Source organism: Balaenoptera musculus, chromosome 21 (genome assembly GCF_009873245.2).
Source record: "Balaenoptera musculus isolate JJ_BM4_2016_0621 chromosome 21, mBalMus1.pri.v3, whole genome shotgun sequence".
Taxonomy (NCBI): Eukaryota; Metazoa; Chordata; class Mammalia; order Artiodactyla; family Balaenopteridae; genus Balaenoptera; species Balaenoptera musculus.
Window position 1 is genome coordinate 30020925 of NC_045805.1, and position 11590 is coordinate 30032514.

Consider the following 11590-nt stretch of genomic DNA (forward strand, 5'->3'; position numbering starts at 1 on the left):
CACACAAAGAAGGTTCTCAGCTAATTGAAATCCGAAGGGGTTATAAGAACCACCTACTTAGGGACTCGGCAAAATGAATTAATACTGCACCCTCCCGTTAGACACAGGAGGCTCCAGGAAAGGCAAGGCAAAGGAAGACCACCAGCTCCACAAGTCACTTCATTTTAATGGGTTAGTATTCATTTCAAGGGGTCCTTGTCTATGGGTCTGATGTGGACTCCAGGGTCAATGGTGGACCGCCTACTTCCCTTCCTGCGCAAAAACTCAACCGTGAGTTATAGCATGAATCATCCCCCATGGTAACTAAACTTCATGACACAGGGGAGTATGGCCTCAAGTGAGGAAAGAAGCAGGAAGAACAGAATAGCACCTGAGTCTAATGTTTGAGATGGAGGACGCACTTGATCTTTCTTAGACGGAGAAATTTTAAAAAGCAGTTTATTCACCGTCTTCCCCAGGGAATAAAAATAATAAAAATCGGGCTTCCCTGGTGGCGCAGTGGTTGAGAATCTGCCTGCCAATGCAGGGGACACGGGTTTGAGCCCTGGTCTGGGAAGATCCCACATGCCACGGAGCAACTGGGCCCGTGAGCCACAATTACTGAGCCTGCGTGTCTGGAGCCTGTGCTCCGCAACAAGAGAGGCCGCGATGGTGAGAGGCCCGCGCACCGCGATGAAGAGTGGTCCCCACTTGCCGCAACTAGAGAAAGCCCTCGCACAGAAACGAAGACTCAACACAGTCATAAATAAATAAATAAATAAATAAAAGACCGTGAATTTCTTTTAAAAAAAATAAAATAAAATAATAATAATAATAAAAATCACGTGAGGGTAGCAGAGGAGGACATCTAAAAGGGGTTCTGAAAAAGGACTGATTCCACATGGGTAAAATGTCCAGACTTTTCTCTTGGTAGCCTAGAGGCAACGCACAGCAAACAGGGACAGAGATGTTTATGACCTATAAAAGGTTTGTGGTGTGTACCCTACAGAAGCTAAGTGGTTTAACAGGTTTTGTCATTGACCAAGGTAGCTAGTCCTAACTACCTAACTGTGAATACAGAATCACCGACCAGCCAGCCTTGCCTCCCAAAGTGGACCTTCCCCTCTGCCCATCATCAACTTCTTGGTGGTAAATCATGAGGGTTGCAAATGGCTCCTTTTTTACCCTAATCCCTAAAACAGACATTCTGGCAGCACTGAAAAGCTATCTGTAGTCACCAAATTCAATCCTAAAAAGCCAGTAAATGACATGGTAAAGGAGAGATCACAGAAAAAGCAGGTTGAAAACGCTTTTGATCTTCCTATACTATTTGCTCTACAGAAACTCCCTTAGAAAGTAATTAAAACAGGTTATAGAAAAATTTTTTAAATATTTTTTAAAAATTGACTTTCCCTCGTGCTAATTCAAACATTCCCTTTTGATGTATTTTCTTGAAGTCTTTTTCCCGCATAGTTCAATGATTACTAGCTGAGAGGCTTCAGACAAGTTACTTAACTTGTCTGTGGAACAGGGTTAAAAGCACCTACCTCATAAGGATGTAATGACGATTAAATGGCTTAATATATGTAAAGAGCTTAGAACAGTGCCTGGCACTTACACTCAGTAAGCGTTCGCTATGATTATGACTTGGTAGTAACCAGAGTACACGTGCAATTCTATTTGTAGCGTGTTTTTAAATATAATTGTCTTACAATCTCCATACCCACCATTTTTAACGGTTGTATGATGTTCTGTGAAGTGCATTTATACCATCGTTCACCCATGGTTCTCAAATGGGAATTTAAGATATCAACAGTTCTGACTGACCGTATTCCTAAGGATCCAATCTTAAGCCATCAAACACAAATAACAATGATTTGCATTTGAAGGGAGTGGGAAAAGACTCAATTATAAAATTAGTTTGTGGGACTTCCCTGGTGGCACAGTGGTTAAGAATCCGCCTGCCAATGCAGGAGACACGGGTTCGAGCCCTGGTCCGGGAAGATCCCACATGCCACGGAGCAACTAAGCCCGTGCGCCACAACTACTGAGCCTGCACTCTAGCGCCCGTGAGCCACAACTACTGAGCCCTCACGGCTAGAGCCCGTAATCTGCAACAAGAGAAGCCACCGCAATGAGAGGCCCACACACCACATCGAAGAGTAGCCCCCGCTCACCACAACTAGAGAAAAAGCCCGCACGCAGCAACGAAGACCCAACACAGCCAAAAATAAATAAATAAATTATAAAAAAAAAAATTGTGGGCTTCCCTGGTGGCGCAGTGGGTGGGAATCTACCTGCCAGTGCAGGGGACACGGGTTCGATCCCTGGCCGGGGAAGATTCCCACATGCCGCAGAGCAACTGGGCCCGTGTGCCACAACTACCGAGCCTGCGTTCTGGAGCCCGTGCTCTGGAGCCCGTGCTCTGCAGCAAGAGAAGCCACGACAGTGAGAAGCCTGCGCACCACTCGCTGCAACTAGAGAAAGCCCGCGCACAGAACGAGGACCCAACACAGCCAAAAATAAAAACAAATAAATAAATTAATTTAAAAAAAATTGTATGATACAATTTCCAAAATTAAAAAGTATATACCATTTTTTAAAATACCACGTTCGGTGTATAATTTCTATAACTTATCGTGAGATTTAATGATCCTCAGAACTCTGCAGGATTTCTAAGTAGGTGGGAGAGACAAGAAACAGAGGCCCCCAAACTACTTCCGACATATGCCAGGATGGCATAACTGACTGCAGATCAAGACATATTTTCTAAGTTGAAAGCAATACCAAACTCCTTGTAGGTAAAGACGAAAGGAAAAACCAAGCACCAGTATTTTAAGATTCTCTAAGAATTAGAAAAATTAACACGTTTATAAATAAGCATGTAAGTCTACCACTCCTGCCGTCATCTAGTTACCAAGTTTTTACCTGACCATATCTCAAAAAGCCACAAATGTTAATATTCTAACATCAGATCAGGTATCTCGCCTCTTGCCCAAAAGTAAATGCCACTGATGTAGTCTACGTGATCTGCCAAAGAACAGTCTCCGTGGGGTCCTCTGTCACTCATGCAAAGAGACGTTAAGGATGGGGAAAGAAAATGTGATGGTTTGGTTCACCACCTCTCGGCCAGGACAAAAGAAAACAACTTCAGCATGACAGACATCAAAGAACATTCAGTCCACTCTACCCCACAGGCAGACTCACACTCCTTTCTGTGGGAGCTCCTGGCAGGGAAGCAGAGCATCTGATTTATCTGGTAATCGGGTAAGTCCCAAGGAGGAGGACAAAACCCCATACCAAGAGCATTTCAAAATCCTGTTCTCATGACAAATTACCAGTAAAAACGAAAAGTTCCATTAGCGTAAAAGGAAACCCCACAGGACTGGTGCTGTAGGCGGTGACACTCTTGAAGAAATAGCTCAGGGCCCGCCTGCCGCTGGTGCCCCTCACACAGGACAGCTGTTCTTCAGGATCACAAGAGGCCTTTTCAGACCAGGCTTTCTGGAAGCCTTGGTTGTTCTCCCTCGGTTAGCCATGTCCTTTTTAATAAACAAGAATTTTAAAAGTGAAGTGTGCAGCGGTCACACCTCTAGAAAAGGGTTTTTCTGGGATTTCCTATAAATGCCTTCCCTCTGCTCCACTCAGAGGCCAGCACTCAGGAAAAGACACTTAATTACAGCTGCCTTTTTTCTCCCCACGGGCACATTCCTCAATGTGTCCCTCAGGGACACCCTGGAGACGAAAGCCCTTGATTTTTCTCTAACAGATCATCCCCAGACCTGTCCCAGCAGGAAAGGAATTTCTCGTCTCATTAGTGGCTAAAAGCGGCTCCTTTACCAAAGGCACCGTAAGCCCCAAGCTGCAGGTGACCTGCTTCTCCAGTGTTGAGCAGGGGTGCTGACGAGCAAGCCAGGCCGCACACTGGGAAACGGAGAGAAGCGGGGCTTTGACCTCATACCGAGGCCACCCCTAGTCTTTAATCCACTGGGCTAAATGTAAGATTAAACACTTCTCCACGTCCACACGGGCAAATGACCGCCTGCCCTGTGTCTACAGGGACCGCACTCAGAGACATCTGCGCACCTAGGCTGGGTCACACAGCAAACAACGAGATGGAAGTGGTCCCTGGCCAAGGGGAAAGCGGGGGAACTGGCCTGGTCTCCTGCTGAGCCAGCTGTGGCATGAGATCTGACCCAGGACCCCTTAAGGGGAGCACAGCCCGCTCACCAAGTTTTTTCCACACAGTGGATGTTGGCTTTCTTCAAAGGCCGATACAAGTGTCTGGGTGTTAATTTTGTTGGAATTCAAAGGCCCTGAGGGGGACTTCCCTGGCGGTCCTGTGGTTAAGAGTGCACGCTTCCAATGCAGGGGGGTGTGGGTTCGATCCCTGCTCAAGGAACTAAGATCCCGCAAAGCGCGGCCAAAAATAAAAAAAAAAACCCCAAAGGCCCTGAGGCTTAGAGATCCGCACCAGGCCCAGAACCAAAGGCCACCCAGGGCATGGCTCTGAGATGGAGAGAAAGTCTTAAATGCCCTTCTGTTGTTCCCACGTTTGGGCAAGGGCATCTTAATCCTCTGGAGCTAGGCCAGAGTGAGCGTCCCTCCAAAAGTATAGGGTGAGAAGCACAGTTTTCTCGGACGTATGGCAATTAAAATTGGAGCGGCCAAATGGATACCTAAGATTATTGTCCAGGGGGAGGAAGAGTGATGTCAGCAAATGCATGTTGGAGTTGATGACAGTTTAATAAGCACATGTATTGTTCTTAATGTAATCATAACATTTTTTAGTTAATAACTACAATTAAAATGACAGAGATACTATTTATAAAAGCCTTCCTCTGATGGTAGTTGTGGAAATACAACAGAAGTCTTTGTAATCGAAAGGAAGTTAAGCAAAACAAGGCTCTTTTGTGCGCTCACCTTCCCTGATGTGAGAAACCTTTAAATGGTTGACTGACTTGCCTCCAGAGGCGTAGTTTTCATCTACAGGTTTATTTTCCCTCGTGTTATTTATTATTTTTCCTTTTCTTAGTCCTGTAGTCCTCGCAGCAGTGACTCTACCAGCGTGTTGGGGCAACCAGTGAGGTCACATCGGTTACGTCATTACAAAACAAAGGCTTGGCCTGTGTTGAAACTGTAAACACTTGAAGACACACATATACACACCCTGGTTTCAATGGTGTTTCCTGCTCATTCACTCAGCGCACAGGTATCACTGCCGGTGTTGTCTTTGTAATGGTGACCTCACTCTTGTGTCACGGTGACTGCCAGGGAAAGAATCAGCCACCATTTCCTGGTTCATTTTCAACAGCAAGTTCTCCTTATTTTGTTTGTTCGTTCTTATCACTTCCTCTCACTCACCCCCACCCATACCCAATCCATCACCAGTCAGGCCAACTGAACCTCCGGAATACTTCTGAAATCCACCTACCTCTGTCCGTGACCAGGCCTGTCACCCGAGTCCAAGCACCATAACTGGTTGCCTAGATTCCTGCCAGAGCCTCCCACTTCACCCGTCTGATTCCAGGCTAGGCCTGCTCCAAATCTGCTCTCCACCCAACAGCCACAGTGATCTTTCACGAACTGCATCACATCACCCCTCTGCTTTCAACACTCAGTGGCTTCCACTGCTCTTCAACGAAGCGCTGCCTTCCTCTTCAGCCTCAGTGGAGGCAACCTCTCCAGCTTCCCAGGCGTGCCTGCCTCAGGGCCTTTGCACAGGCTGCTCCCCCTTCCTGTGCTTTTCCCTGGGAAAATTCGTCTTTATCCTTCAGGTCTCTGCCTCAGAGAGGCTACCTGCAATCTCCTGCTCTTTTCTCTTATGACACCCTGTTCTCTTCCTCCACCGCACTCATCCCAGTACAGGATTGCTCATTTATGTGCTCATTTGTTTACTGGCTATCTCCCCCACAAGGCTCTCAGCTTTCTGAAAGCGGGGATCATGTGTGTTATGTTCATCACTGTTTACACTGTATACCAAGTGCCTCGCGCATAGTAGGCATCAAAAAATAATTACCAGAAGTATGGATGAACGTTAAAAACAAGGGGAAAAAAGGCAGTTAGAACTTTCCCCATGCTAACTGTCTTCTAAATGAAATCATCATCAAATCGTATCACGAAAAACAGGAGGGAACATCTTTCACGTCGATGGAACTGTGACTTTGAGCCACCCTCCCCCTTCTTAGTCACTCCATTCCCCTGCTGTGAACAGGTTGGGGTTATTTATCCCAGAACCCACAGATCCCCATCCTGGACTCGAGCTATCAGGTTCCTACGCTGGGTGGGAGGGTTTCCAGTAACGCCCAATGTCATCTTTAGGGGGAATCCCAAGGAAAGAAAAACTTAAGCAGTAACAGCACTGCTCGAATTTTCCAGTCTGTTACAAAAAGCCGAAACGTGCTTAGGAAACCCAGAGGTATAAGCGCAAACACTGCCAGCTCAGATTTGTGAATTCGAGACCTCTGTGCTCATCTGTCACTTCTATGCCTCCACCTCTCCCAGAAAAACAACTGTCTAGCCCTCCTTAATCACCTGAATTTCCTTTGACAGCCTGTCACTCTTTCTTACTATACTTACAGTTCTTCAAAATGTCTAACCTTTATCAGTATCCAGATCTTTTCACGTGCAACCAAATTTTCTCGTGAATCTTCAAGAAATATGAGAAAATGACCCTCCATCAGTCTTCATATCTGGAAGGCTATCACAGTATCAAGTTTCATCTTATTTAGTTACACAATGGCCTTCCAGGCACCAGCCTGAATATTTATTTTAATCTGTCTTTAAGAGATTATTTCCCCCATTTTTATTGCTCTTAGTGTCCTAAAAAGATGTTTTGTTTTGTTTTCAATCTAGGACCCCAAACTACATGAGACCGGACAGCAGAGAAATCCACATGCTGGTCACCTGATTCTGCCTCCTCTCAGATTCACGTCAGTTTTATGATCACGGGACTTAACTGATTCCCATTTAACCGGGGCCCAGCTGAGACCCCAGATAAGTACACACGAGTCGGCCCTCTGTATCCACAGGTTCCACATGTCGGATTCAACCAACCTCAGATCAAAAATATTCGAAAAAAACATTCCAGAAAGTTCCAAAAAGCAAAACTTGGATTCATGCATTAGCAACTATTTATATAGCATTTACATTGTGTTTACAACTATTTACATAGCATTTACATCGTATTAGGTATTATAACTAATCTAGAGATTATTTAAAGTATACAGGAGGATATGCAGAGGTTATATGCAAATATTAAGCCATTTTATATAAGGGACTTCAGCATTCGCAGATTTTGGTATCCCGGGTGGGGTGGAGGTCCTGGAACCAATCACCCTCGGATATGAGGGACAGTTGTATAAGTGCAAAATCAATTCATTTCCATTTTTTCTTAACTAAAGGGGCCACTCTTCCCTGTTAAAAGGATCCTATCTATATGTCAGCCTCTGTTTAGTGCTTTAAAGATACAGATCATCACACTAAATTTGAGGTCTGCAAAATCTGAGTCATTACAAAAAGCATATTCTCTTGACTCCAAATATATGATACACGGGGGCTTATTAAGAGAACAAATGAAAATACCAGCACAGTTAGCTCTTAATGCCTTGAGTTTTAGCTTCTGGACCCATGGGGGGGAAAAATCATACTCTAGAGGAGCAACTGTTCTCTGTAGAGATGAACACACATGCACACATTAACACACACACACAAAACTACAGACCAAGATTTCAGCTTTTGGTTTGGTTTTGGTTTTAATGTCTAAGGTGGAGTCAAACCATTAATAGCTAGTTCAAATGATCTTCCTAGCCCAACCAGTTTCTTTCTGTTGAATTCCCACCTCTCAGCGTATATCTCATGCTCCAAATCACAGCTACCTTGGGCACCCAAGTGATGTACCAGGACATCAGACAGGCTTAGTTTAACTGGGTTTCCCCAGCACCTTGGAAAGTCCCAGGAAGTGACAGGTGGAAAGCTTGCAATTTCACCTACTGCTAGCAGAGCAAAGAAGGCTTCCTTTGCAGTTATTAAAAATCCATCAACTAAGCACCATTTTCCTATAAGCTGATATTCTGACTAAGTGGTCACAAGCTCATATGATAGAGACAGGAGTAATCATCTAAGTTTAGAATTACATCAGAGAGGATGAGAAAAATGGAGATGCGGAGACTGTACGCTTCCTGCAATAGGGAACTTGAGGAGGTTTTCATTCCTCCCAAAGCAGTAACAGAATCTTTTGAATCTATACACGGGGCTCCATTAATCCAGCAAGCTGGAAACATCTTATAAACATCAATTAAGTCTGGCCACAAGCTCCATTTATACATAGGGAAACTTGGCTATTTAGAGACCGAGCAGCCTGAAGCCCAGAAATGAGTCACGGCGAGAGTGGGCACCAGAGCCAGGAATCTGGAATCCCCATCTCTGGCAGGAAGATGCTATCTATCTTCTTCTATCTTCTATCTTTTTATTCCTTTCACAGGAATAAAACGTTCACAGAAGAAACAGATGGCAGAGACAAACGATAATATCCACACATCTTGGGATGGGACAAGACAAAGGATGGCCAATGGTGCCTAGTTGAAGCTGGAAAGGAAGCCAACCCAAGGCCCCAAATGTCATTTAATCAAACGGAAAATTAGCATTGCTTCAGCCCCAGCCCAGCAAAGACGCTGCTGCTCACCTTATGGCTTGTAAGTTGATGCCACAAAGATACCCCATCCATCCTCACCTCAAGGCTCTCTCTTTTTGTCTCATTTGAGTTCAGAAATGCCTGTTCATCTTTGGCCAGATAAGGGAAGCGGGTATTACATTTGCAAGCACCCTACAGAAAGGGGAGTCTGGTAACTTCAAATCCTCTGGCTCTTCCTGTCTCCTTCACAACGGGAGGTTGAAATACCATTTATATCTAAAACACACAACATGAATCAGAGTGCTTCGTAAACCACAGGACTGAGGTGATAACATGACTGCCTTGAATATTTAAGGTCCAGCAAAGTAACCAATTAAGCTAAGCGAGGCTAGTTGTCGGTACACTAGATGAGCATAATCAAATGTTCCATTCCAAACACCTGCGAAAGAGAACAAATAAATCGGTAACACTTTGGAGTGCACAGGGTTTCGCCCTGCTTTCCCTGCAGGACTGTGATACCCTAAAAGAGAAGTCTTGGGGGCGGGGGTGGGGCGGTGGCTACAGGTGAGCAGCCACCCCCTCCCCCCTACCCAGTAGGACCAGAGAGAACTTGACAAACTCCAGACAGAAACAATGCTTACTTTTCAGTTCAGCTCGGCCCAGGGCAGGCCCTGGCTCCAGCCATCAATGGGAAATCCTTACTCCTTTGGGGCCCGGGGCAAACACAGTTAGTACTTTTCGGTCTGAAAGCGAAGACCAAACTGTTCTAGCATTCTTGAGGGAGGGGCGGAGAGGAGGGCGGGGCAAATTCTCTAGACCAACCCCTTAGGCGGCTGTGAGGTGGGGTTGGGGGATAGCCCTCCCCAGGCAGCCCGCATTCCCCGTTCCCCAGTCCGCCCCGCGCTGTAACGCCCCAGCTCGGCCCCTGGGCGAGCCTCTAGGGCCCTAGTGTCAGCGGCTTTCACTGCTCCAGTGGGTCCTCCCTGTGCCCTGGCCCAGCCATTCTCAGCTCAGTGTCCAGTACAATGAAATACCCAGGAGGCTTTCCACGGAGGCTAATGCGTACATCAAATATACACGCTACTCAACTCAATAAGAGTAATTCGTCAGCCCACAGGTAGTTTCAATTCATCAAAAATTCATTAAGTGATTACTAAGTTCCAGACGCCGAGCGCCGTCCTGCAGATTCAAACACGCTCCAGGTACCCGAAGCCACACACTTGGGAGAGCCCAAGAAGGTGAAGCTAGGTGAGAATACTAGTACTGGCCGAGGGGATCCCTCTAGAAAGGCCTCGCTCCGTTCGTCCCCTTGGTGGGGACACACTCAAAAGGCTCTCGGCGCCCAAATCACGCGTCCTCGCCCCCGGCCCTTACTCACTGGGTCTTCCTGTGGCCCTGGTCCCGGTGCAGCTCCCGGAGGTCCACCTCGGCGCGGCCCAGGAACTTGTCGAGGCCGAGCAGCGCGCGATGCAGCACGGTGAGCTGCAGGGTGGCGGCGGTGGCGGACGCTGCCTCGGCCGACAGCAACGGCGGCAGCTCGAAGGTGGCCTCCTCCCGCCACACGGGCGCGCCCAGGCTGCGCTCCGACACGGAGGTGGCGTACTTCTCCTTGCCCACCTGGATCACCGCGTACGCGTCGCTCGTGCCCCCGGGGCCCTTGGCCCGCAGGCCCCGCGCCTGGAGCACCGTCACCTGCACGTGCGTTGGGGACCACACGGCCCCCGGGCCCCTGCCCGCCGAGGCCGCCAGGGACATGATGGCTGCGCTGCGGTCCAACCGAAACTGAGAAGATCGCCGCGACCCGCGGCCCCTACGTCCCGCCCCGCCGCGCCGGCCTCTTTAAGGTTTCCGGCCACGCCCCCTCTGTGCCACGCCCCCTCCCGGCCCCGCCCCGCCACCCGCCCCACCTGCGGGTGCCGGGCCCGCCTCCGCCGCGCAGGCCGGGCGGGGCTCCAGGGCGCCGAGGGCTGGGCGGGCGCGGCGCGGGTGGGGGCGGGGCTTGAAGAAGTCGGGTCTGAGAGGTGGTAGGTGAGGGAGGGCAGGGGTCTCCGACGGCCAAAGGTCTCCCGGCCCAACCGGAAGTGGCCAGAGCAGCTACTGGGGAGCCAGACGTCATTTCCAATCTGGCCTTGCCAACCGGCAGGTGTGTGGCCTTGCACAGATTACTTAATATCTTTGGGTCTCATTTTCTTTATCTGTAAAATGAGATAACAATCACCTCATAGAATTGCTATAAAAAAATAATGTTACCAGGCACAGGTTGAGTTCCCAATAAACGGTAGCTACGAGGGTGATTATGAATGCGTTCCCAAATTCGTTGCTCTTCCTACTTTGGCCGCTGGGGGCGTTGCTATGGAGGAAAGTGGGTTCGGGGAAGGTGCCAGGTGAGGGAAGAACGAGAAGGATCTTTTGAGGGCCCGAAAAGGGGAAGGGAAAGGCAGGGAGCGCCTGAGGCGGCGTGGAAGTGTTCTGTTTTGCCCCGCCCTCACCAAATAAGGTGAGGCCAAGAGGCTAAGTCAGGGAAGGGGACGAAAGGAGGAACTGAAAATGGGATTGCCCAACGGGGCCCTTCCCCGTAGTTCCCCTTTTCTCCCTGGCTGGACTCTCTGCAGTCTCTCCTCGCTCTTTATCTCTGAGCTCCCAGTCAGGCACTTCCTCGTTCCCAGTTTCCATTAGAGTGGCTGATTCTCTTCATTCCCAATATGCTACTTCAAAGACTCAAATATCTATTGATCATCAGATTGCAAAGGTCACTTTGAAGGTTTTTAGGTTTTAGAGTTAAGGAAAGGCCCAGAGAAGCAGAGAAGTGATTCGTTCAAGATCCTGCAACAGAGCCAGGACTAGAACCCAGGTGTCCTGACTCTCATCCAGTGTTTCTGCTGCATCCTTTGCTTCTTCCAGATCCTCAGAACCCCAATCTTGGATGGCTCAAGGCATTCCTATCTGGACCCCACCCTGATTCACTCTCCTCTATCTCCT

At 48.1% G+C, this 11590-nt stretch overlaps 1 protein-coding gene across 5 annotated transcripts in view; it reads right to left on the bottom strand.

Annotated features, from left to right (window-relative positions):
* RAB11FIP1 (RAB11 family interacting protein 1) overlaps positions 1–10727 on the bottom strand; it is a 31528-nt gene extending 20801 nt beyond the window's left edge. Inside the window, exon 1 of one of the 5 annotated variants that reach the window (XM_036838870.1) lies at positions 9990–10727. In XM_036838870.1, coding sequence (XP_036694765.1) covers positions 9990–10366 — 377 coding nt within the window. In that variant the 5' untranslated portion in view covers positions 10367–10727. Of the gene's footprint in view, positions 1–9252; positions 9295–9700; positions 9811–9989 lie in introns of those variants that run through there. The other 4 variants (XM_036838869.1, XM_036838873.1, XM_036838871.1 and 1 more) reach the window with 4 other exon arrangements.
* Positions 10728–11590: the final 863 nt, after the last annotated feature.